At 40.6% G+C, this 27584-nt stretch overlaps 3 protein-coding genes, 1 long non-coding RNA gene and 2 pseudogenes across 4 annotated transcripts in view; 5 read left to right on the top strand and 1 right to left on the bottom strand.

Moving 5' to 3' along the window:
• The window catches only part of LOC141764535 (uncharacterized), a 256854-nt gene that overhangs the window by 169816 nt on the left and 59454 nt on the right, over positions 1 to 27584 (bottom strand). The window lies entirely within an intron of this gene.
• Positions 2390 to 4034, top strand: LOC141765306 (E3 ubiquitin-protein ligase TRIM21-like; annotated as a pseudogene).
• Positions 5290 to 10230, top strand: LOC141765305 (E3 ubiquitin-protein ligase TRIM21-like). The gene is made up of 2 exons (XM_074631368.1): positions 5290 to 5404; positions 7340 to 10230. Exon 2 carries the CDS (start codon positions 7349 to 7351, stop codon positions 8993 to 8995), a length of 1647 nt encoding a protein of 548 aa, XP_074487469.1. The 5' UTR covers positions 5290 to 5404; positions 7340 to 7348; the 3' UTR covers positions 8996 to 10230.
• LOC141765304 (E3 ubiquitin-protein ligase TRIM39-like) lies at positions 11343 to 12983 on the top strand. Its single transcript, XM_074631367.1, has one exon. It carries the CDS (start codon positions 11343 to 11345, stop codon positions 12981 to 12983), a length of 1641 nt encoding a protein of 546 aa, XP_074487468.1.
• On the top strand, positions 18476 to 20116 carry LOC141765303 (E3 ubiquitin-protein ligase TRIM21-like). Its single transcript, XM_074631366.1, has one exon. The coding sequence runs from the start codon at positions 18476 to 18478 to the stop codon at positions 20114 to 20116; it is 1641 nt and encodes a 546-aa protein (XP_074487467.1).
• LOC141765302 (E3 ubiquitin-protein ligase TRIM21-like) lies at positions 23877 to 25520 on the top strand (annotated as a pseudogene).

Genomic DNA, 27584 nt, shown 5'->3' with positions numbered 1-27584 from the left:
CTCAACAACAACAGACTCAAATACTGGTGAGTGCAGCTGATAATATTTACTGTGTTTCAACAACCAGCATTAACACAAAACTTACAGCTCTAATCAAACAGGTAGTTACACTCTTTTCATTTCATACTGACCAGTGTTGGTACTCTCTTATTAACATGTTGTGTGTATCTGCCGGTATCAGCAATCTCTTGCAACTTATTCCTATTTATTCATTATTTCTTTAAGCATGTTAAACTGTGTCAGTCATAATCAGTTGTGATTTTATTGCTTTATATACTTGGGCTATCTGCATCTTCTATAGTAGGCCTATAATAAGCGTCTTTGAGATTAATATAAAGCGCTATATAAATCCAATATATTATTATTATTATTATTATAATACTCCAATAATATTCACACTGGAACATTATAGGGTTAAGGTGGTGTGTTTGTATATAGTGTTAATAGTTAAAGTGCTTTCCTGTGTTATTTGTAGCCTTCAGCATCTCTCTATAATATATTATAGGATGTCTATAGGCTGGAATCAACAGCAGCCAGACAGACAGGCAGGTATACATGCAGAGCTGAGGTGTGTGAGCTCTTCATTCAGGTTTTAGGAGCAGAGTCCCAGTCAGGATGCTCCTACATATTATACAGAGACACATTATGAATTTATACAGTGAATAAAAGATACTAGGAGATATTGGGTTTGGGGGTCCATCCCTGAGAAAATTTGAAGGTTTTTGACTTAAAACTACGCATTTTACATCATTATGGACCATTATTATTACTAGTTAAATGATTATTTTTATTATTTATCACAGCCTTCGTCTGAACATTTAATTCTTATGAAAATGTTTGTTCTGTAAAATCATATTCTATAAATCAGAAAACGTTTAAATACTCTTTCATCAATTATATTTGTTCACAAAAAAAAGTTATGATGAACAGTTTATTAATTATTTTACAAAAAGGATGTGAACATTGTATTGATAAATTACAGCACCCTCGTTCTCACTTGATATTATTGTTATCCTAGCCACCATCAGTCAGACTGTTCACTGACTGCGCTGAGTGTGTTGATGTGTGTGGAGCTCCGACAAGGCCTATTAAAGGGGGCTAGGTCACGGGCGGACATGGCACCGGGGGTATGTCACATGCACAGTGTAACTGAAGCTGCGGCCGTGCGTTGCGATTGGTTCAATTTCGGCGAGGGCAGACCAGATTTTTACTGCGCATGTGTTTTGTACCCCAAAGATATTACGCATACTCAGCCTCCTTCCATAGGCCTTAAACAGCAGCAGGCAGAGGCTGCAGCTTTAGCCCTGGAGCCCATATGAACATAGTACCTATTATGCCCTGATATCGCAATTCAGTTTTTTGTCTCGACGATGCATATCGTCACGTTTTTATTTAGCGATATTTCGTCACACCCCTATTAATAATAGAACGCGATTTCACATTATATAAAACTCCACATTGCTGAACATTAACATATGGCATATCATTTATTATTCCACATAAATACTTTGAAACATTAACTGGTTATCATCGTGGCATAAGCCCTTTCTACCGGTATAGATATGATAGAAGTCAGGGTATTTTCACACTATAATCTATCTTTTAAGACTAAGATAGAGGATATACCCCGATGTTTATGCCAATCATATTTATGTGGTTACAAAATGGCACATGCTGTTGCAGGGAGCTAAATGCTGTGAACTAATAAATGTAGATCCCCCTTCCTGGCAGACAGGCTGTATACCTGCCTCTGCAGACTCAAGCCAATATTGCATTTTACAGTAAAACTATCAGGTGTCTACATAAAAACACACATTGTCATTTCAGGTTGAATAATAATTAATATGCCATATGTATGCCTAGTTAATGTTCTGCAGCGTGGAGTTTTATTAATGTGTGTCTGATTTTATCATTGAAAACGCCAAAAATAATGCAGCGCGGTCATATGCGCTTCTGATGTGAACAACAAGGCTACAGCTCGCTTGGCGATTAATAAAGCCGGCTTCAGTTCCCTACGTGAACCCACGCAACGCAACTACGCTGGCGCTGCACCGTTATTTATCTCCCAGAGAACCTGATGTGGAGAGGGCAGAGGAAAGGACAGGCAGCTTGTGAGAAGCTCCGGTACGCATGAAAAAGTCACAGTACACCAAGGAGTAAAATGTAGAAGTGCCGGTATGGTGTACCGCTGCGTACCAGCCCACTTCGAGCACTGATAATGACACTTGTCAGATGGACATCTCAGTTAAATGAAACATACCTATGAATTCAAAATAATGTTTGTCACTATTGCAGTAATCATACTTTGATATTTGTTTTATACAAATGAATAATACATGTGTAACAAAATATTTTATAATACTTTCCCTTTTGTTCTCAGTGTGTAGATATGGCTGCTGCCAGCAATCTGCTATCTGAAGATCAGTTTCTGTGCTCCATCTGTCTGGATGTGTTCACTGATCCAGTCAGTATACCATGTGGACACAACTTTTGCAAAAACTGCATCACTGAACACTGGAATACTAGTGACAGGTGCCAGTGTCCCATGTGTAAAGAGGCTTTTACCATAAGACCTGATTTAAGGGTCAACACTTTCATCTCTGAGATGGTTGTTCAATTCAGACAGTCAGCTCAACAGAAAACCAGCAGCAGCAGCTCAGAGCAACAAGTGTCCAAACCAGGAGAAGTTCCCTGTGACTTCTGCACAGGAACCAAACTGAAGGCCCTGAAGTCCTGCCTGGTGTGTCTGGCCTCCTACTGTCAGACTCACCTGGAGCCTCATCTGACAGTTTCACGTCTGAAAAAACATCAGCTGGTCGACCCTGTGGAGAACCTGGAAGACAGGATGTGTACGAAGCACGATAAACCTCTGGAGCTGTTCTGTAAGACCGACCAGACATGTGTCTGCATGCTCTGCCTCGTTTTAGACCACAAGATGCATGATGTTGTTCCTGTGAAAGAAGAATATGAAGGAAAGAAGGCCGGAATGGGGAAGACAGAGGCTGAAATCCAGCAGATGATCCAGAAGAGACGACTGAAGATTCAGGAGATCAAACACTCAGTCGACCTCAGTGAGGAAGATGCAGACAGAGAGATAGCAGAAGGTGTTCAAGGTCTTCAGTGCTCTGAAGGAGACTGTTGATAGAGGCCAGGCCAATCTCATCGACACGATCAAAGAGAAGCAGAAAACAACAGAAAAACAGGCCGAAGCTTTCATCAAAGAGCTGGAACAGGAAATCTCTGAACTGACGAAGAGAAGGACTGAAGTGGAGCAGCTCTCACGCTTTGAAGACCAACTCCATCTTCTCCAGAGTGTACAGTCCCTGAAAGCTGCTCCACCCACCAAGGACTGGACAGAGGTCAGCGTCCGTCCATCATCATATGAGGGGACTGTGAGGAGAGCTGTGGCTCAGCTGGAGGAGACACTCAGTAAAGAGATAAAGAAGCTGCTTGAAGATGAGCTGAAGAGGGTCCAGCAATATGCAGTAGATGTGACACTTGATCCTGATACAGCTCATCCTAAACTCATCCTGTCTGATGATGGGAAACAAGTGAATCATGGTGATGTGAGAAAGAATCTCCCAGACAACCCAGAGAGATTTTCCCATTCTGTTAATGTCTTAGCAAAGCAGAGTTTCTCTTCAGGCAGATTTTACTTTGAGGTTCAAGTTAAAGGAAAGACTAAATGGGACTTAGGAGTGGCCAGAGAGTCGATCAACAGGAAGAGAAACATCACACTGAGCCCTCAGGATGGATACTGGACTATATGGTTGAGAAATGGAAATGAGTACAAAGCTCTTGATGACCCTCCAGTCAGTCTCTCTCTGAAGTCTCGGCCTCAGAAGGTGGGGGTGTTTGTGGATTATGAGGAGGGTTTGGTCTCCTTTTATGACGTAGATGCTGCAGCTCTTATCTACTCCTTTACTGGCTGCTGCTTCACTGAGAAACTCCTCCCATTCTTCAATCCCTGTCTTAATGATGGTGGTAAAAACTCTGCCCCTCTGATCATCTTTCCTGTCAATCAAGCTGAGTAGACTGATGATATTTAAATGAAAAGGTTCACTGTCATATAACAGAACAAATATACATATTCAGTGGCAATATACAATGTAAACCTGTTGTCTTCAGAATTAATCTTCAGGGCTTTCTTTCTGACACCATGAAAAGTCGACTGTTTAGAGATACGTGGTTCTCACAGGACAGCGACGCTACAGGCAAATGATGATCTTATAGACCATGATGCATTGCTGTAGATTAAACTACCGAACAGTATATAAAGGAGTTAAAATCAGCACAATTAGCACAAAACAATTAAAAGCTGAATAAATTAGCTAATTAATTAATCAATCAACAAAAAAATTAATCTGAAAATATAAATACATTAATTGTTTGTGTAATTATTTAAAGCAAAAAATGTCAAAAATTCACAAATTCCAGCCTCTCAAATGTGAATATTTGCTGGTTTCTGGGTCTTCTATCAAATTAAACCAAATATCTTTGGATTATTATGAATCATAATGGGCAATTGTGACTTTTTTTCTGATATTTTATGCACAAAGAAATTAATCAATAATGAAAATAATTGTTAGTTGCAGCATTAGAGCTTTAATTCTGTTTTATAGGCCTACATCTTTTCAGCTGTTGTTGGGTTTTAAACATTTAATTAGCATTAAGTGAATGATTAATGGTCTTTATTTTTAATAGTTATTCAGTTATCTGGTGATTGGGTTTTAATTTCTAATATGCATTTATGTAGTTATTCATTTAATTAGTCATCACTGCAATAAAATCCTTTGCAGAAGAAGAAACTTTTTGTGTGAGTGTTTTATTTTGAAACTGGAGTCTTGTCCACAAAGTCACAAAGGTTTTCACAGGTTGGATGTGTTTCTCAACTTTGGCCACTAGATGTGAGCATGACAACACACATCAGAGGGAGGAGAGTTTGTTAAAGGCATGCACAGACTGCACACACCACTCAACTTCCTGCTCTGATTCAGCAACAACTAATAGGAACAAAGCAAATACAAGAATTACATGAGAAGGTTAGAACATTACAGGACAAACAGTGAGCTGAGATCTGGACAGACAGTATGATTGTTGCAGAGCTGTAGAGGACTGTAAAGTGGCTGCTGGTTTCTGCTGACCCTAAGATGTATTCTTACATGTGGGATTGACTTTTTTTTTGTGAAAACTGTCCTGGTGGAGGAAACACATCCTCACAAACAGAGCTGCTGTAAGAGGTGGAGCAACACTGGAAGGAGGAGAGCTTCAACGTCACATTACAGAAATGAAACTGCATGTTTGTCAGAGAGCTGCAGTCGAGACAAGTCTCTGTGTTTCTGTCTAAAGAAATATTAAACTGAGTTCATCAGGTCTTTCTCAACAACAACAGACTCAAATACTGGTGAGTGCAGCTGATAATATTTACTGTGTTTCAACAACCAGCATTAACACAAAACTTACAGCTCTAACCAAACAGGAAGTTACACTCTTTTCATTTCATACTGACCAGTGTTGGTACTCTCTTATTCACATGTTGTGTGTATCTGCAGGTATCAGCAATCTCTTGCAACTTATTCCTATTTATTCATTATTTTTTTAAGCATGTTAAACTGTGTCAGTCATAATCAGCTGTGATTTTATTGCTCTATATACTTGGGCTATATGCATCTTCTATAGTAGGCCTATACTACTCCAATAATATTCACACTGTAACATTATAGGGTTAAGGTGGTGTGTTTTTATATAGTGTTAATATTTAAAGTGCTTTCCTGTGTTGTTTGTAGCCTTCAGCATCTCTCTATAATATATTATAGGATGTCTATAGGCTGGAATCAACAGCAGCCAGTCAGACAGGCAGGTATACATGCAGAGCTGAGGTGTGTGAGCTCTTCATTCAGGTTTTAGGAGCAGAGTCCCAGTCAGGATGCTCCTACATATTATACAGACACAATATGAATTTATACAGTGAATTAAAGATACTAGGAGATATTGGGTTTGGGGTTCCTTCCCCGAGAAAATTTGAAGGTTTATGCCTTAAAACTACGCATTTTACATCATTTTGGACCATTATTATTACTAGTTAAATGATTATTCTCATTATTTATCACAGCCTTCATCTGAACATTTAATTCTTCTGGAAATGTTTGTCCTGTAAAATCGTATTCTATAAATCAGAAGAGCAGATTCAGAAAACTTTTAATGTTTCATTCATTATATTTGTTCACAAAAAAAAAAGTTATGACAAACAGTTCACTAATTATTTTACAAAAAGGATGTGAACATGATATGGAGAGGGCAGAGGAGAGTACAGGCAGCTAGTGAGAAGCTCCGGTACGCATGAAAAAGTCACAGTACGCCAAGGAGTAAAATGTAGAAGTGCCGGTACGGTGTACCGCTGCGTACCGGCCCACTTCGAGCACTGATAATGACACTTGTCGGATGGACATCTCAGTTAAATGAAACATACCTATAACTTCAAAAATAATGTTTCTCAATATTGCAGTATTCATGCTGTGGCAGCCACCCATTCTCTGGGGCTTGCTGTCATTTACCTTTTCCCTGGTGTTTTTTTGGTTGAATTGCTGAGTGATTAGAGGGTTATTCAGTTCACCTGTTGCGTAGGGTGTGGGGACTGGCTCTTAATTGACAGTTGAGAGCAGCTTGGTGCATTCCCCTCTTGGCCAATCAGGGTGCAACGACGCCTTTCTGTATGGCTTAAAAGAGGAGGGAAACTGCACACCCAGTGTCATTCTGATCTCTCCTTTACTAAATGCAACACGTGTTATCAGCCAAACCAGAAACTCTGGTCGGTTTTAGGCCCTTTTGAGATTCGGTCCTCTTTGTGTTTTGTTTATTGAGAGTGTTGACTATCCTAGTTGGGGAAACAAAATAAATACCAATCAATTGGGTTACCTGTACTAGGAGGTTTAGGTGCTATTTGTGCAAGAATCTGGCTTGCCTCACGATAGCCTAACGCCTGCAGGCTTTATTTTGTTATTCTAGTCATTTGTTGATATTCACTGAAACCCTTTATACCCATTTCTTTTAGTATATTTTATTTGGGGAAACTTTAAAGGACGGGTAAAAGGAAAAAAAATATATATATATTTCAGTTTCCTTAATTGTTTGTTATTGTAGAGGCATTTGTTCATTATTATTATTAAGGAGGCATTTTATTTTATATTATTATGTGGATGGAACTCTTTTTCAGTCTTCTGACTGAACAACTAAAGTCATCGGAAATCAGTAACACCACAATGCTTCGATATTTGTTTCATACAAATGATGAATACATGTGTAACAAAACATTTTATAATACTTTCACTTTTGTTCTCAGTGTGTAGACATGGCTGCTGCCAGCAATCTGCTATCTAAAGATCAGTTTCTGTGCTCCATCTGTCTGGATGTGTTCACTGATCCAGTCGCTATACCATGTGGACACAACTTCTGCAAAAACTGCATCACTGAACACTGGAATACTAGTGACAGGTGTCAGTGTCCCATGTGTAAAGAGGTTTTTACCATAAGACCTGATTTGAGGGTCAACACTTTCATCTCTGAGATGGTTGTTCAATTCAGACAGTCAGCTCAACAGAAAGCCAGCAGCAGCAGCTCAGAGCAACAAGTGTCCAAACCAGGAGAAGTTCCCTGTGACTTCTGCACTGGAACCAAACTGAAGGCCCTGAAGTCCTGCCTGGTGTGTCTGGCCTCCTACTGTGAGACTCACCTGGGGCCTCATCTGACAGCTTCACGTCTGAAAAGACATCAGCTGATCGACCCTGTGGAGAACCTGGAAGACAGGATGTGTATGAAGCACGATAAACCTCTGGAGCTGTTCTGTAAGACCGACCAGACATGTGTCTGCATGCTCTGCCTCGTTTTAGACCACAAGACACACGAGTTTGTTCCTCTGAAAGAAGAATATGAAGGAAAGAAGGCCGAGCTGGGGAAGACAGAGGCTGAAATCCAGCAGATGATCCAGAAGAGACGACTGAAGATTCAGGAGATCAAACATTCAGTCGACCTCAGTGAGGAAGATGCAGACAGAGAGATAGCAGAAGGTGTTCAGGTCTTCAGTGCTCTGAAGGAGACTGTTGAGAGAGGCCAGGCCAATCTCATCAACACGATCAAAGAGAAGCAGAAAACAACAGAAAAACAGGCCGAAGCTTTCATCAAAGAGCTGGAACAGGAAATCTCTGAGCTGACGAAGAGAAGGACTGAAGTGGAGCAGCTCTCACGCTCTGAAGACCATCTCCATCTTCTCCAGAGTGTCCAGTCCCTGAAAGCTGCTCCACCCACCAAGGACTGGACAGAGGTCACTGTCTGTCCATCAACATATGAGGGCACTGTGGTGAAAGCTGTGGCTCAGCTGGAGGAGACACTCAGTAAAGAGATGAAGAAGTTGGTCGCTGAGGCTGAGCTGAGGAGGGTCCAGCAGTATGCAGTGGATGTGGCACTTGATCCTGATACAGCTCATCCTGATCTCATCCTGTCTGATGATGGAAAACAAGTGAATGATAGTGATGTGAAGAAGAATCTCCCAGACAACCCAGAGAGATTTTCTATTAGTGTTTTTGTTTTAGGAAAGCAGAGTTTCTCTTCAGGCAGATTTTACTTTGAGGTTCAAGTTAAAGGAAAGACTGACTGGACTTTAGGAGTGGCCAGAGAGTCGATCAACAGGAAGGGAGTCATCACACAGAGACCTAAGGATGGTTACTGGACTATATGGTTGACAAATGTAAATGAGTACAAAGCTCTTGATGTTCCTCCTGTTAGTCTCTCTCTGAAGTCTCGGCCTCAGAAGGTGGGGGTGTTTGTGGATTATGAGGAGGGTCTGGTCTCCTTTTATGACGTAGATGCTGCAGCTCTTATCTACTCCTTTACTGGCTGCTGCTTCACTGAGAAACTCCTCACATTCTTCAGTCCTTGTGATAATGATGGTGGTAAAAACTCTGCCCCTCTGATCATCTCTCCTGTCAATCAAGCTGAGTAGACTGATGATATTTAAATGAAAAGGTTCACTGTCATATAACAGAACAAATATACATATTCATTGGCAATATACAATGTAAACCTGTTGTCTTCAGAATTAATCTTCAGGGCTGTTTTTCCGACACCATGAAAAGTTTACTTTTTAGAGATTCATGGTTCTCACAGGACAGCGTGATCTTATAGACCATGATGCATTGCTGTAGATTAAAATAGCCAACAGTATATAAAGGAGATAAAATTAGCACAACCTTAAACATCTACAGTCGTAAAATGCAACATACACATTAATGCAGCAGTAATATTAATCCAGAAACATCAGATATAATAGTAAAACACTGACAGGGAACATTTTACTGCAAAATCAATACTTTTACTTTTCATACGTTAAAGGGACTGTTCGTAACTTTTGAAGCGTATAAATGTACCGGGTTGGGACACATGCGCGCTCGCTTGTGGCTGAAGTCTCTCCTCCTCTGCCTGCCTTCACTCACACAGTAAGCGCGTTCTCTCTCAGCTCGCTCCACCTCTAGATGTGAACGCGCGCTCACTCCACACTGCAGAAGAGTTAGTAGCTCTGAGAATATCTAGTGAATGAACAGTGGACATTTGTGCAGAAATAAATGCTACAGCTCCTCCAGACCAACAGAGATTTTCCGTGTCTTGTGAGGTGACGGGGCTCTGCAACGAGAAACGTTGCCGTCTCTGACCAGGTGCCGGTGTCTCCCCTGTTCCTGGTCGGGAGGCTGAGGCACGAAAGGCCAAAACTAGGATCTGCATTGATTCATGGAGAGACCTTCGTCTGGTCAGCTAACATTACTGCCCAGCAGGTGAAATATAGAATGATATTGTGGTTTTAGCTGACGTGTGTCGCCTCACTGTTTTGAGCAATGCTCGTTCAGGTATATTTAGAGCGAGCAAGCGCGAGCCCGACGCTGACTTTCGTTGACTTAACGGTCACAGATGTCGCTCTGAACAAGCATTTCTGAAAGTTACAAATAGTCCCTTTAAGTACATTTTTCAATCAACAGAAAAAATTATCTGCAAATATTAATCAATTATTTGTTCATGTAATTTTTTTAAAGCAAAAATGTCAAATAGTCACAGATTCCCGCCTCTGGAATGTGATTATTTGCTGGTTTCTGGGCCTTCTATCATATTAAACCAAATATCGTTGGATTATTATAAATCATAATGGGCATTTGTGACTTTTTTCTGATATTTTATGCACAAAGAGATTAATCAATAATGAAAATAATTGTTAGTTGCAGCATTAGAGCTTTAATTCTGTTTTATAGGCCTACATCTTTTCAGCTGTTGTTGGGTTTTGAACATTTAATTATCATTAAGTGAATGATTAATGGTTTATATTTTTACAAGTTATTCAGTGATCCGGTTATTGGGTTTTAATGTCTGATATGCATTCATGTTGTTATTCATTTAATCAGTCATCATTGCAATAAAATCCTGTGCAGAAGAAGAAACTTTTTGTGTGAGTGTTTTATTTTGAAACTGGAATCTTTTCCACAAAGTCACAAATGTTTTCACAGGTTTGATGTTTTTCTCAACTGTGACCACTAGATGTGAGCATGACAACACACATCAGAGGGAGGAGAGTTTGTTAAAGGCATGCATAGACTGCACACACCACTCAACTTCCTGGTCTGATTCAGCAACAACTAATAGGAACGAAGCAAATACAAGAATTACATGAGAAGGTTAGAACATTACAGGACAAACAGTGAGCTGAAATCTGGACAGACAGTATGATTGTTGCAGAGCTGTAGAGGACTGTAAAGTGGCTGCTGGTTTCTGCTGACCCTAAGATGTATTCTTACATGTGGGATTGACTTTTATTTTGTGAAAACTGTCCTGGTGGAGGAAACACATCCTCACAAACAGAGCTGCTGTAAGAGGTGGAGCAACACTGGAAGGAGGAGAGCTTCAACGTCACATTACAGAAATGAAACTGCATGTTTGTCAGAGAGCTGCAGTCGAGACAAGTCTCTGTGTTTCTGTCTAAAGAAATATTAAACAGAGTTCATCAGGTCTTTCTCAACAACAACGGACTCAAATACTGGTGAGTGCAGCTGATAATATTTACTGTGTTTCAACAACCAGCATTAACACAAAACTTACAGCTCTAATCAAACAGGAAGTTACACTCTTTTCATTTTTATGACACTTGTCAAATAAATGAACCCTAAACCCACCTAAATACCTATAAATTCAAAAATGATGTTTCTCAATATTGCAGTAATCATACTTTGATATTTGTTTCATACAAATGATTAATACATGTGTAACAAAACATGTTATAATACTTTCACTTTTGTTCTCAGTGTGTAGATATGGCTGCTGCCAGCAATCTGCAATCTGAAGATCAGTTTCTGTGCTCCATCTGTCTGGATGTGTTCACTGATCCAGTCAGTACATCATGTGGACACAACTTCTGCAAAAACTGCATCACTGAACACTGGAATACTAGTGACAGGTGCCAGTGTCCCATGTGTAAAGAGGCTTTTACCATAAGACCTTATTTAAAGGTCAACACCTTCATCACTGAGATGGTTGTTCAGTTCAGACAGTCAGCTCAACAGAAAACCAGCAGCAGCAGCTCACAGAAACGATGTGCCAAACCAGGAGAAGTTCCCTGTGACGTCTGCACTGGAACCAAACTGAAGGCTATGAAGTCCTGCCTGGTGTGTCTGGCCTCCTACTGTGAGACTCACCTGGAGCCTCATCTGACAATGTCAGGCCTGAAAAAACATCAGCTGATCGACCCTGTGGAGAACCTGGAAGACAGGATGTGTACGAAGCACGATAAACCTCTGGAGCTGTTCTGTAAGACCGACCAGACATGTATCTGCATGCTCTGCCTCGTTCTAGACCACAAGACACATGATTTTGTTCCTCTGAAAGAACAATATGAAGGAAAGAAGGCCGAGCTGGGGAAGACAGAGGCTGAAATTCAGCAGATGATCCAGAAGAGACGACTGAAGATTCAGGAGATCAAACACTCAGTCGACCTCAGTGAGGAAGATGCAGACAGAGAGATAGCAGAAGGCGTTCAGGTCTTCACTGCTCTGAAGGAGTCTGTTGAGAGAGGCCTGGCCAATCTCATCGACACAATCAAAGAGAACGAGAGAGCAACAGAAAAACAGGCCGAAGCTTTCATCAAAGAGCTGGAACAGGAAATCTCTGAGCTGACGAAGAGAAGGACTGAAGTAGAGCAGCTCTCACGCTCTGAAGACCATCTCCATCTTCTCCAGAGTGTCCAGTCCCTGAAAGCTGCTCCACCCACCAAAGACTGGACAGAGGTCAACGTCCGTCCATCATATGAGGGGACTGTGAGGAGAACTGTGGCTCAGCTGGAGGAAACACTCAGTAAAGAGATGAAGAAGCTGCTTGAAGATGAGCTGAAGAGGATCCAGCAGTATGCAGTGGATGTGAAAGTTGATCCTGATACAGCTCATCCTGAACTCATCCTGTCTGATGAAGAGAAACAAGTGAATCATGGTGATGTGAGGATGAATCTCCCAGACAACCCAAAGAGATTTTCTGATTGTGCTTGTGTTTTAGGAAAGCAGAGTTTCTGTTCAGGCAGATTTTACTTTGAGGTTCAAGTTAAAGGAAAGACTCAATGGGACTTTGGAGTGGCCAGAGAGTCAATCAACAGGAAGGGACGCATTACACTGAGCCCTCAGGACGGTTACTGGACTATATGTTTGAGAAATGGAAATGAGTACAAAGCTGCTACTAGCCCACCAGTCAGTCTCTCTCTGAAGTCTCGGCCTCAGAAGGTGGGGGTGTTTGTGGATTATGAGGAGGGTCTGGTCTCCTTTTATGACGTAGATGCTGCAGCTCTTATCTACTCCTTTACTGGCTGCTGCTTCACTGAGAAACTCTTCCCATACTTCTGTCCTGATCTTAATGATGGTCGTAAAAACTCTGCCCCTCTGATCATCTCTCCTGTCAATCAAGCTGAGTAGACTGATGATATTTAAATGAAAAGGTTCACTGTCATATAACAGAACAAATATACATATTCAGTGGCAATATACAATGTAAACCTGTTGTCTTCAGAATTAATCTTCAGGGCTGTTTTTCTGACACCATGAAAAGTCGACTGTTTAGAGATTCATGGTTCTCACAGGACAGCGACGCTAAAAACAAACGATGATCTTATAGACCATGATGCATTGCTGTAGATTAAACTAGCCAACATTATATAAAGGAGTTAAAATTAGCACAACCTTAAACATCTACAGCAGTAAAATGCAACATACACATTAATGCAGCAGTAATATTAATCCAGAAACATCAGATATAATAGTAAAACACCGACAGGGAACATTTTACTGCACAATCAATACTTACTTTTCATACATTAAGTAAATTTTTCTGATAAAGACAACCACTCAGTTTCGAAAAGTTACTCTTGTGTACTCTTTCTGTGAGCAATTAAGAGCTGAATAAATTAGCTAATTAATGTATCTATCAACAGAAAAATTAATCTGTAAATATTAATCAATTAATTGTTTATGTAATTCTTTTCAAGATTCAAGAGTTTTATTTTCCATTTGCACCTAAGTACATTGGAATTCTTTGCAGTTTACACCGAGTCAAATTTAAGAAAGGAACAAAGGTAGAAAAGGCCCAAGGTAATTACAGTACAAAATAATTAGCACATTCAACTCAACACAATAAATAAATAAATTATTAAAATATAAAACGCCCTCAGTGTAGTCAATAAATAAACTAAACTACCCTCTGCATAGGAATGATACCCCCACAATACAAATATACAGTAAATATATATATATGCTCCATGACCATGTTAAAAGAACTTGTAACTCTCAAAAATATAAAAAAAAAGAAGAAATAATTAAGATATTTCAGACAATTACACAGTGGAAGGCAGCATGTTGCACAGCATTACAGTCCATTCAGTTCAGGTGTAATGTGTGTCGATAAAGATATGGAGGTGAGGTGAGGTGTGGAGTATTTGTGTCCCTCTTTAACGTCCTTTGCCACCAGTCTTATTGTAGCTGGGAAGAAGCTGTTGTAAAAGCGTGCTCTGAGAGTGGAGATGCTCTCTGGCCTGTCGTGCCTCAGGGTGTGTCCTGATTCCCTCCACCTAAACAGAGAGTGAGCTGGGTGGTGTCTGTCCCTCAGGATGCTCTGTGCCCTCCTCCTGCAGCGCTGGGTGTATATCATGTCCATGGAGGGGAGGTTAGAGCCAATGATTCTTTCTCCAGTTTTTATGACCCGCTGCAGCGATTTCCTCTCAGCCTGGGTAGCATTCCCAAACCAGACCATGATGCCGCTGGTGAGGATGCTTTCCACCAGTCCTCGGTAGGCCAGGGTGAGGGGCTGACGTCTGAGTCCAGCCTTCTTCAGCAGCCTAATGAAGTGCAGCCGCCGCTGAGCTTTCTTCACTGTTTCAGTAGTGTTTTTGGCCCAGCTCAGGTTGTCAGTCGGGTGAAGGCCGAGGAACTTCAAACTGTCAGCCCGCTCCACCTCTGTGTCCTGGATGATGAGAGGCTGCAGATGGGGGGCTCTCCTCCTGAAGTCCACGATGAGTTCTTTTGTTTTTTCTATGTTGAGAAAAAGGTCGTTGTCCTCTCCATAGCTGATGATTTTTTTGACCTGTTCCCTTAATGCAGACTCGTCCCCACCTTGGATGAGGCCGAGGATGGTTGTGTCATCTGCATACTTAATAATGATGTTGTTCTTCTCAGTGGAAACATTGTCATGGGTGTATAGTGCAAACAGTTTTGGGCTGAGGCAGCAGCCCTGAGGGGTTCCTGTGCTGACTGTGAGCTCGGCAGAGATCTTATCTCCCATCCTCACCACCTGTGGTCTGTTAATCAGAAAGTCCAAAATCCAGTTGCAGGTGGCTGTTGGGACCCCGAGGCTAGCTAACTTCACAGTCAGCTTCATTGGCTGGATTGTATTAAAGGCGGAGCTGTAATCCAAAAAAAGTATGCGTGCATATGTCCTGTTACTGTCCAAGTGTTGGAGTGTGGAGTGAAGTGCCAGTGCCACTGCGTCATCCACTGACCTGTTTGAGCGGTAAGCGAACTGTATGGGGTCCAGGGAGTCAGGAATCACTACGTTAATTGATTGAAGAACCAGCTTCTCCAGGCACTTCATGGCTACTTAGGTGAGTGCCACTGGCCTGAAGTCATTCAGTGTATGTGTATCTGGTTTCTTCGGGACCGGTATGATGACAGACGACTTGAAACACCTAGGGACTGTTTCCTGTGTGAGAGAGGTGTTGAAGATGTCTGTGTACACCCCTGACAACTGTTCCACACAGGCCCTCAAGACTCTCGGTGACACTCCATCAGGTCCAGCTGCCTTGCGTGGATTCACCTGCTTCAGAACCCTCAGAACCTGTGTGTGTATCACCTGTAATGCAGTCTCATCAGGGTTATGGGGGGCTTTTGAGGGGGTGTCTCCATTCAGTCTGTCAAATCTAGCATAGAAGCTGTTGAGGTTGTCTGGAAGAGTGGTGTCCCGAGCTTCTGTCCTTGTCGTGCTTCTCCTGGAGTTAGTGACAGATTGGATTCCCTGCCACATACTATGTGTGTTGTTATCCAGGTAACAGCTCTCAAGTTTCTGGGAGTACGCCCTCTTTGCAGCTTTTATGGATTTTTGTAGCTCATATCGGGCAATTTTTATACTCCACAGTGTCCCCTGACTTAAAAGCTGCACACCGTTTCCTGATCTTCAGACGAACATCTGCATTAACCCAGGGCTTTTGATTGGGAAAGACACAAATAGTCAGGGAGGGAACACACATGGAAGTGCACCAGTCAACATAGCTGCTAACAGTCTCTGTGTACTCATGGATGTTGTCTGTCGCCTCTTTAAAGATGTTCATGTCTGTGGCCTCCAAGCAGCCTTGTAGCTCTGCCAGCGCACTGTCATTCCACCTTCTGACAGTCCTCATTGTGACAGGGTTAGCTCTTAGCTTTGTGATGTAAATGGGTTGTAGCAGGATAGCCAGGTGGTCAGATTTACCAAAATGAGTCTTGGGGACAGCAATGTAGGCCTTCTTTATGTTGCTGTAGTAACGGTCCAGTGTTTTGTCACCTCCGGTGGAGAAGTTCACAAACTGATGGAGTTTGGGCAGAGTTTTCTTCAGTTCACAGTGATTGAGATCCCCAATGTCAAAAATTCACAGATCCCAGCCTCTCGAATGTGAATATTTGGTGGTTTCTTGGTCTTCTATCATATTAAACCAAATATCGTTGGATTATTATAAATCATAATGGGTATTTGTGACTTTTTTTCTGATATTTTATGCACCAAGAGATTAATCAATAATGAAAATAATTGTTAGTTGCAGCATTAGAGCTTTAATTCTGTTTTATAGGCCTACATCTTTTCAGCTGTTGTTGGGTTTTAAACATTTAATTAGCATTAAGTGAATGATTAATGGTCATTATTTTTACTAGTTATTCAGTCATCCGGTTATTGAGTTTTAATGTCTAATATGCATTTATGTTGTTATTATTTTAATCAGTCATCACTGCAATAAAATCCTGTGCAGAAGAAGAAACCTTTTGTGTGAGTGTTTTATTTTGAAACTGGAGTCTTGTCCACAAAGTCACAAAGGTTTTCACAGGTTGGATGTGTTTCTCAAATGTGGCCACTAGATGTGAGCATGACAACACACATCAGAGGGAGGAGAGTTTGTTAAAGGCATGCACAGACTGCACACACCACTCAACTTCCTGGTCTGATTCAGCAACAACTAATAGGAACGAAGCAAAAACAAGAATTACATGAGAAGGTTAGAACATTACAGGACAAACAGTGAGCTGAAATCTGGACAGACAGTATGATTGTTGCAGAGCTGTAGAGGACTGTAAAGTGGCTGCTGGTTTCTGCTGACCCTAAGATGTATTCTTACATGTGGGATTGACTTTTTTTTTGTGAAAACTGTCCTGGTGGTTGCAGGAAAAAGAAGATAAAAAAAGTAAAAAAGTCTCCCTAAAGATTAAACATATCTTGTGCCAAATATCTGTAACTATACTGAAGGTATTCTGTCTAACCCTGAAGGAGGAAACACAAACTCACAAACAGAGCTGCTGTAAGAGGTGGAGCAACACTGGAAGGAGGAGAGCTTCAACGTCACATTACAGAAATGAAACTGCATGTTTGTCAGAGAGCTGCAGTCGAGACAAGTCTCTGTGTTTCTGTCTAAAGAAATATTAAACTGAGTTCATCAGGTCTTTCTCAACAACAACAGACTCAAATACTGGTGAGTGCAGCTGATAATATTTACTGTGTTTCAACAACCAGCATTAACACAAAACTTACAGCTCTAATCAAACAGGAAGTTACACTCTTTTCATTTCATATTGACCAGTGTTGGTACTCTCTTATTAACATGTTGTGTGTATCTGCCGGTATCAGCAATCTCTTGCAACTTATTCCTATTTATTCATTATTTCTTTAAGCATGTTAAACTGTGTCAGTCATAATCAGTTGTGATTTTATTGCTGTATATATACTTGGGCTATATGCATCTTCTATAGTAGGCCTATAATACTCCAATAATATTCACACTGGAACATTATAGGGTTAAGGTGGTGTGTTTGTATATAATGTTAATAGTTAAAATGCTTTCCTGTGTTATTTGTAGCCTTCAGCATCTCTCTATCATATATTATAGGATGTCTATAGGCTGGAATCAACAGCAGCCAGACAGACAGGCAGGTATACATGCAGAGCTGAGGTGTGTGAGCTCTTCATTCAGGTTTTAGGAGCAGAGTCCCAGTCAGGATGCTCCTACATATTATACAGAGACACATTATGAATTTATACAGTTAATAAAAGATACTAGGAGATATTGGGTTTGGGGGTCATTCCCCAAGAAAATTTAAAGGTTTTCGACTTAAAACTACGCATTTTACATCATTATGGACCATTATTAATACTAGTTAAATGATTATTTTTTTTTTATTTATCACAGCCTTCATCTGAACATTTAATTCTTCTGGAAATGTTTGTCCTGTAAAATCATATTCTCTAAATCAGAAGAGCTGATTCAGAAAACGTTTAATGTTTCATTAATTATATTTGTTTAGAAATAAAAATATAAAGGTTATGACAAACAGTTCACTAATTATTTTACAAAAAAGATGTGAACCTGATATGGAGAGGGCAGAGGAGAGGACAGGCAGTTTGTGAGAAGTTCCGGTACGCATGAAAAAGTCACAGTACGCCAAGGAGTAAAATGTAGAAGTGCCGGTAAGGTGTACTGCTGCGTACCGGCTCACTTCGAGCACTGATAATGACACTTGTCAGATGGACATCTCAGTTAAATGAAACATACCTATAAATTCAAAATAATGTTTTTCAATATTGCAGCAATCATACTTTGATATTAGTTTCATACAAATGATTAATACATGTGAAACAAAACATTTTATAATACTTTCACTTTTGTTCTCAGTGTGTAGACATGGCTGCTGCCAGCAATCTGCTATCTGAAGATCAGTTTCTGTGCTCCATCTGTCTGAATGTGTTCATTAATCCAGTCAGTATACCATGTGGACACAACTTCTGCAAAAACTGCATCACTGAACACTGGAATACTAATGACAGGTGCCAGTGTCCAAAGTGTAAAGAGGCTTTTACCATAAGACCTGATTTGAGGATCAACACCTTCATCTCTGAGATGGTTGTTCAGTTCAAACAGTCAGCTCAACAGAAAACCAGCAGCAGCAGCTCAGAGCAACAAGTGTCCAAACCAGGAGAAGTTCCCTGTGACGTCTGCACAGGAACCAAACTGAAGGCCCTGAAGTCCTGCCTGGTGTGTCTGGCCTCCTACTGTGAGACTCACCTGGAGCCTCATCTGACAACTTCACGTCTGAAAAGACATCAGCTGATCGACCCTGTGGAGAACCTGGAAGACAGGATGTGTACGAAGCACGATAAACCTCTGGAGCTGTTCTGTAAGACCGACCAGACATGTGTCTGCATGCTCTGCCATGTTGTAGACCACAAGATGCATGATGTTGTTCCTCTGAAAGAAGAATATGAAGGAAAGAAGGCCGAGCTGGGGAAGACAGAGGCTGAAATTCAGCAGATGATCCAGAAGAGACGACTGAAGATTCAGGAGATCAAACACTCAGTCGACCTCAGTGAGGAAGATGCAGACAGAGAGATAGCAGAAGGTGTTCAGGTCTTCACTGCTCTGAAGGAGTCTGTTGAGAGAGGCCAGGCCAATCTCATCAACACGATCAAAGAGAAGCAGAAAACAACAGAAAAACAGGCCGAAGCTTCCATCAAAGAGCTGGAACAGGAAATCTCTGAGCTGACGAAGAGAAAGACTGAAGTGGAGCAGCTCAAACGATCTGAAGACCATATCCATCTTCTCCAGAGTGTCCAGTCCCTGAAAGCTGCTCCACCCACCAAAGACTGGACAGAGGTCAGCGTCCGTCCATCATATGAGGGGACTGTGAGGAGAGCTGTGGCTCAGCTGGAGAAGACAATCAGTAAAGAGATGAAGAAGCTGCTTGAAGATGAGCTGAAGAGGGTCCAGCAGTATGCAGTGGATGTGACTCTTGATCCTGATACAGCTCATCCTGATCTCATCCTGTCTGATGATGGGAAACAAGTGAATGATAGTGATGTGAGGAAGAATCTCCCAGACAACCCAAAGAGATTTTCTAATTATGTTAATGTCTTAGCAAAGCAGAGTTTCTCTTCAGGCATATTTTACTTTGAGGTTCAAGTTAAAGGAAAGACTAAATGGACTTTAGGAGTGGCCAGAGAGTCGATCAACAGGAAGGGAATCATCCCACTGAACCCTCAGAATGGTTACTGGACTATATGGTTGGGAAATGGAAATGAGTACAAAGCTCCTGCTAGCCCTTCAGTCAGTCTCTCTCTGAAGTCTCGGCCTCAGAAGGTGGGGGTGTTTGTGGATTATGAGGAGGGTCTGATCTCCTTTTATGACGTAGATGCTGCAGCTCTTATCTACTCCTTTACTGGCTGCTGCTTCACTGAGAAACTCTTCCCATTCTTCTGTCCTGGTGTTAATGATGGTGGTAAAAACTCTGCCCCTCTGTTCATCTCTCCTGTCAATCAAGCTGAGTAGACTGATGATATTAAATGAAAAGGTTCACTGTCATATAACAGAACAAATATACATATTCAGTGGCAATATACAATGTAAACCTGTTGTCTTCAGAATTAATCTTCAGGGCTGTTTTTCTGACACCATGAAAAGTCGACTGTTTAGAGATACGTGGTTCTCACAGGACAGCGACGCTACAAACATATGATGATCTTATAGACCATGATGCATTGCTGTAGATTAAACTAGCCAACAGTATATAAAGGAGTTAAATTTAGCACAACCTTAAACATCTACAGCAGTAAAATGCAGCATACACATGAATGCAGCAGTCATATTAATCCAGAAACATCAGATATAATAGTAAAACACTGACAGGGAACATTTTACTGCACAATCAATACTTTTACTTTTCACACGTTAAGTAAATTTTTCTGATAAAGACAACTACTCAGATTCAAAAAGTTACTCTTGTGAACTCTTTCTTTGATCAATTAAGAGCTGAATTAATGAGCTAATTAATTTATCAATCAACAGAAAAATTAATCCACAAATATTTATCAATTAAATTTGTAATTTTAGTTTCCAGCCTCTCGAATGTGAATATTTGCTGGTTTCTGGGTCTTTTATCAAATTAAACCAATTATAGTTGGATTATTATAAATCATAATGGGCATTTGTGACCTTTATTCTGATATTTTATGCACCAAGAGATTAATCAATAATGAAAATAATTGTTAGTTGCAGCATTAGAGCTTTAATTCTGTTTTATAGGCCTACGTCTTTTCAGCTGTTGTTGGGTTTTGAACATTTAATTATCATTAAGTGAATGATTAATGGTCTTTATTTTTACTAGTTATTCAGTCATCTGGTTATTGGGTTTTAATGTCTAATATGTATACATGTTGTTATTAATTGAATCAGTCATCACTGCAGTAAAATCTTGTGCAGAAGAAAAACATTTTTGTTGACGTGTTTTATTTTGAAACTGGAGTCTTGTCCACAAAGTCACAAAGGTTTTCACAGGTTGGATGTGTTTCTCAACTGTGGCCACTAGATGTGAGCATGACAACACACATCAGAGGGAGGAGAGTTTGTCAAAGGCATGCACAGACTGCACACACCACTCAACTTCCTGGTCTGATGAAAACTGTCCTGGTGGTTGCAGGAAAAAGAAGATAAAAGAAGTAAAAAGTCTCCCTAAAGATTAAACGTATCTTGTGCCAAATATCTGTAACTACACTGAAGGTATTCTGTCTAACCCTGAAGGAGGAAACACAACCTCACAAACAGAGCTGCTGTAAGAGGTGGAGCAACACTGGAAGGAGGAGAGCTTCAACGTCACATTACAGAAATGAAACTGCATGTTTGTCAGAGAGCTGCAGTCGAGACAAGTCTCTGTGTTTCTGTCTAAAGAAATATTAAACTGAGTTCATCAGGTCTTTCTCAACAACAACAGACTCAAATACTGGTGAGTGCAGCTGATAATATTTACTGTGTTTCAACAACCAGCATTAACACAAAACGTACAGCTCTAATCAAACAGGAAGTTACACTCTTTTCATTTCATATTGACCAGTGTTGGTACTCTCTTATTCACATGTTGTGTGTATCTGCCGGTATCAGCAATCTCTTGTGACTTATTCCTATTTATTCATTATTTCTTTAAGCATGTTAAACTGTGTCAGTCATAATCAGTTGTGATTTTATATACTTGGGCTATATGCATCTTCTATAGTAGGCCTATAATACTCCAATAATATTCACACTGGAACATTATAGGGTTAAGGTGGTGTGTTTGTATATAGTGTTAATACTAAAAGTGTTTTCCTGTGTTATTTGTAGCCTTCAGCATCTCTCTATAATATATTATAGGATGTCTATAGGCTGGAATCAACAGCAGCCAGACAGACAGGCAGGTATACATGCAGAGCTGAGGTGTGTGAGCTCTTCATTCAGGTTTTAGGAGCAGAGTCCCAGTCAGGATGCTCCTACATATTATACAGAGACACATTATGAATTTATACAGTGAATAAAAGATACTAGGAGATATTGGGTTTGGGGGTCCTTCCCCAAGAAAATGTGAAGGTTTTTGACCTAAAACTACGCATTTTACATCATTATGGACCATTATTATTACTAGTTAAATTATTATTTTTATTATTTATCACAGCCTTCGTCTGAACATTTAATTCTTATGAAAATGTTTGTCCTGTAAAATCATATTCTATAAATCAGAAAATATTTAAATACTCTTTCATCAATTATATTTGTTCACAAAAAAAAGTTATGACGAACAGTTTATTAATTATTTTTTAAAAAGGATATGAACATTGTATTGATAAATTACAGCATCCTCGTTCTCACCCGACATTATTGTTAGCCTAGCCACCATAACCAGTCTGACTGTTCACTGACTGCGCTGTGTGTGTTGATGTGTGTGGAGCTCCGACAAGGCCTATGAAAGGAGGCTAGGGTCACGGGCGGACATGGCTCCAGGGGTTTGACACATGCACAGTGTAACTGAAGCTGCGGTCGTGCGTTGCGATTGGTTCAATTTCGGCGAGGGCAGACCAGATTTTACTGCGCATGTGATTTTTACCCCAAAGATATGACACTCAGCCTCCTTCCATAGGCCTTGAACAGCAGCAGGAAGAGGCTGCAGCTTTAGCCCTGGAGCCCATATGTACATAGTACCTATTATGCCCTGATATCGCAATTCAGTTTTTTGTCTCGACGATGCATATTGTCACATTTTTATATCGTGATATTTTGTGGCACAATATTTCGTCACACCCCTATTAATAATAGAACCTGATTTCACATTATATAAAACTCCACATTGCAGAACATTAATGGCATATCATTTATTATTCCACATAAATACTTTGAAACGTTAACTGGTTATCATCGTGGCATAAGCCCTTTCTACCGGTATAGATATGATAGAAGTCGGGGTATTTTCACACTATAATCTATCTTTTAAGACTAAGATAGAGGATATACCCCGATGTTTATGCCAATCATATTTATGTGGTTACGAAATGGCATATGCTGTTGCAGGGAGTTAAATGCTGTGAATTGATAAATGTAGATCCCCCTTCCTGGCAGACAGGCTGTATACCTGCCTCTGCAGACTCGAGCCAATATTGCAATTTACAGTAAAACTATCAGGTGTCTACATGAAAACATACATCGTCATTTCAGACTGAATAATAATTAATATGCCATATGTATGCCTAGTTAATGTTCTGCAGCGTGGAGTTTTATTAATGTGTGTCTGATTTTATCATTAAACACGCAAAAAATAATGCAGCGCGGTCAAATGCGCTTCTGATGTGAACAGCCAGGCTTCAGCTCGCTTGGCGATTAATAACGCCGGCTTCAGTTCCCTACATGAACACACGCAGCGCATCTACGCTGGCGCTGCACCGTTATGAATCTCCAGTATGGATCTCCCAGAGAACCTGATGTGGAGAGGGCAGAGGAGAGTGCAGGCAGCTTGTGAGAAGCTCCAGTACGCATGAAAAAGTCACAGTACGCCAAAGAGTAAAATGTAGAAGTGCCGGTACGGTGTATCGCTGCGTACCGGCCCACTTCGAGCACTGATAATGAAACTTGTCAGATGGACATCTCAGTTAAATGAAACATACCTATAAATTGAAAATAATGTTTCTCAATATTGCAGTAATCAAACTTTGATATTTGTTTCATACAAATGAAAACTACATGTGAATCAAAATATTTTTTAATACTTTCCCTTTGTTCTCAGTGTGTAGATATGGCTGCTGCCAGCAATCTGCAATCTGAAGATCAGTTTCTGTGCTCCATCTGTCTGGATGTGTTCACTGATCCAGTCAGTACACCATGTGGACACAACTTCTGCAAAAACTGCATTACTGAACACTGGAATACTAGTGACAGGTGCCAGTGTCCCATGTGTAAAGAGGCTTTTACCATAAGACCTGATTTGAGGGTCAACACTTTGTTCTCTGAGATGATTGTTCAGTTCAGACAGTCAGTTCAACAGAAAACCAGCAGCAGCAGCTCAGAGCAACAAGTGTCTAAACCAGGAGAAGTTCCCTGTGACGTCTGCACTGGAACCAAACTGAAGGCCCTGAAGTCCTGCCTGGTGTGTCTGGCCTCCTACTGTGAGACTCACCTGGAGCCTCATCTGACAGCTTCACGTCTGAAAAGACATCAGCTGATCGAGCCTGTGGAGAACCTGGAAGACAGGATGTGTACGAAGCACGATAAACCTCTGGAGCTGTTCTGTAAGACAGACCAGACATGTGTCTGCATGCTCTGCCCCATTTTAGACCACAAGACACATGAGTTTGTTCCTCTGAAAGAAGAATATGAAAGAAAGAAGGCCGAGCTGGAGAAGACAGAGGCTGAAATCCAGCAGATGATCCAGAAGAGACAACTGAAGATTCAGGAGATCAAACACTCAATCGATCTCAGTGAGGAAGATGCAGACAGAGAGATAGCAGAAGGTCTTCAGATCTTCACTGCTCTGAGGGAGTCTGTTGAGAGAGGCCAGGCCAACCTCATCGACACGATCAAAGAGAAGCAGAAAACAACAGAAAAACAGGCAGAAGCTTTCATCAAAGAGCTTGAACAGGAAATCGCTGAGCTGACGAAGAGAAGGACTGAAGTGGAGCAGCTCAAACGCTCTGAAGACCAACTCCATCTTCTCCAGAGCGTTCGGTCCCTGAAAGCTGCTCCACTTACCAAGGACTGGACAGAGGTCAGCGTCCGTCCATCATATGAGGGGACTCTGGTGAAAGCTGTGGCTCAGCTGGAGGAGACACTCAGTAAAGAGATGAAGAAGCTGGTCGCTGAGGCTGAGCTGAAGAGGATCCAGCAGTATGCAGTAGATGTGATACTTGATCCTGATACAGCTCATCCTGAACTCATCCTGTCTGATGATGGGAAACAAGTGAATCATGGTGATGTGAGGAAGAATCTCCCAGACAACCCAGAGAGATTTTCTGGTTGTGTTAATGTCTTAGCAAAGCAGAGTTTCTCTTCAGGCAGATTTTACTTTGAGATTCAAGTTAAAGGAAAGACTGACTGGGACTTAGGAGTGGCCAGAGAGTCGATCAACAGGAAGGGAGACATCAGGCTGAGCCCTGAGTACGGTTACTGAACTATATGGTTGAGAGATGGAAATGAGTACAAAGCTCTTGATGTCCCTCGAGTCAGTCTCTCTCTGAAGTCTCGGCCTCAGAAGGTGGGGGTGTTTGTGGATTATGAGGAGGGTCTGGTCTCCTTTTATGACGTAGATGCTGCAGCTGTTATCTACTCCTTTACTGGCTGCTGCGTCACTGAGAAACTCTTCCCATTCTTCAGTCCTTGTCCTAATTATGGTGGTAAAAACTCTGCCCCTCTGATCATCTCTCCTGCCAATCAAGCTGAGTAGACTGATGATATTTAAATGAAAAGGTTCACTGTCATATAACAGAACAAATATACATATTCAGTGGCAATATACAATGTAAACCTGTTGTCTTCAGAATTAATCTTCAGGGCTGTTTTTCTGACACCATGAAAAGTCGACTTTTTAGAGATTCATGGTTCTCACAGGACAGCGACGCTACAAACATATGATGATCTCATAGACCATCATGCATTGCTGTAGATTAATCTAGCCAACAGTATAAAAAGGAGTTAAAATTAGCACAACCTTAAACATCTACAGCAGTAAAATGCAACATACTCAATAATGCAGCAGTCATATTAATCCAGAAACATCAGATATAATAGTAAAACACTGACAGGGAACATTTTACTGCACAATCAATACTTTTACTTTTCATACGTTAAGTACATTTTTCTGATAAAGATAACCACTCAGCTTCAAAAAGTTACCCTAGTGAACTATTTCTGTGATTAATTAAGAGCTGAATAAATGAGTTAATTAATTTATCAATCAACAAAAAATAATGTGCAAATATTAATCAATTAATTGTTCATGTAATTTTTTGAAAGCAAAAATGTCAAAAATTCACAGATTCCCGCTTCTGGAATGTGAATATTTGCTGGTTTCTGGGTCTTCTATCATATTAAACCAAATATCTTTGGATTATTATAAATCATAATGGGCATTTGTTACTTTTTTTCAGATATTTTATGCACCAAGAGATTAATCAATAATGAAAATAATTGTTAGTTGCAGCATTAGAGCTTTAATTCTGTTTTATAGGCCTACATGTTTTCAGCTGTTGTTGGGTTTTAAACATTTAATTAGCATTAAGTGAATGATTAATGGTCTTTATTTTGACTAGTTATACAGTCATCTGGTTATTGGGTTTTAATTTCTAATATGCATTTATGTTGTTATTCATTTAATCAGTCATCACTGCAATAAAATCCTGTGCAGAAGAAGAAACCTTTTGTGTGAGTGTTTTATTTTGAAACTGGAGTCTTGTCCACAAAGTCACAAAGGTTTTCACAGGTTGGATGTGTTTCTCAACTGTGGCCACTAGATGTGAGCATGACAACACACATCAGAGGGAGGAGAGTTTGTTAAAGGCATGCACATACTGCACACACCACTCAACTTCCTGGTCTGATTCAGCAACAACTAATAGGAACGAAGCAAATACAAGAATTACATGAGAAGGTTAGAACATTACAGGACAAACAGTGAGCTGAGATCTGGACAGACAGTATGATTGTTGCAGAGCTGTAGAGGACTGTAAAGTGGCTGCTGGTTTCTGCTGACCCTAAGATGTATTCTTACATGTGGGATTGCCTTTTATTTTGTGAAAACTGTCCTGAAGGAGGAAACACATCCTCACAAACAGAGCTGCTGTAAGAGGTGGAGCAACACTGGAAGGAGGAGAGCTTCAACGTCACATTACAGAAATGAAACTGCATGTTTGTCAGAGAGCTGCAGTCGAGACAAGTCTCTGTGTTTCTGTCTAAAGAAATATTAAACTGAGTTCATCAGGTCTTTCTCAACAACAACAGACTCAAATACTGGTGAGTGCATCTGATAATATTTACTGTGTTTCAACAACCAGCATTAACACAAAACTTACAGCTCTAATCAAACAGGAAGTTACACTCTTAATTTCATATTGACCAGTGTTGGTACTCTCTTATTCACATGTTGTGTGTATCTGCCGGTATCAGCAATCTCTTGCAACTTATTCCTATTTATTCATTATTTCTTTAAGCATGTTAAACTGTGTCAGTCATAATCAGTTGTGATTTTATTGATATATATACTTGGGTTATATGCATCTTCTATAGTAGGCCTATAATACTCCAATAATATTCACACTGGAACATTATAGGGTCAAGGTGGTGTGTTTGTATATAATGTTAATACTTAAAGTGTTTGCCTTTGTTATTTTTAGCCTTTATCATCTCTCTATAATATAATATAGGTTGTCTATAGGCTGGAATCAACAGCAGCCAGACAGACAGGCAGGTATACAAGCAGAGCTGAGGTGTGTGAGCTCTTCATTCAGGTTTT

Source organism: Sebastes fasciatus, chromosome 3 (genome assembly GCF_043250625.1).
Source record: "Sebastes fasciatus isolate fSebFas1 chromosome 3, fSebFas1.pri, whole genome shotgun sequence".
In the NCBI taxonomy this organism is placed as follows: Eukaryota; Metazoa; Chordata; class Actinopteri; order Perciformes; family Sebastidae; genus Sebastes; species Sebastes fasciatus.
Note: the sequence above shows the minus strand (reverse complement) of the source record. Positions and strands in the feature narration are given on the sequence as shown.

Excerpts from the sequence above, each read along its gene's own strand:
- LOC141765305 (XM_074631368.1), top strand. The coding sequence starts at position 7,349 with ATGGCTGCTGCCAGCAATCTGCTATCTAAAGATCAGTTTCTGTGCTCC.
- LOC141765304 (XM_074631367.1), top strand. The coding sequence starts at position 11,343 with ATGGCTGCTGCCAGCAATCTGCAATCTGAAGATCAGTTTCTGTGCTCC.
- LOC141765303 (XM_074631366.1), top strand. The coding sequence starts at position 18,476 with ATGGCTGCTGCCAGCAATCTGCTATCTGAAGATCAGTTTCTGTGCTCC.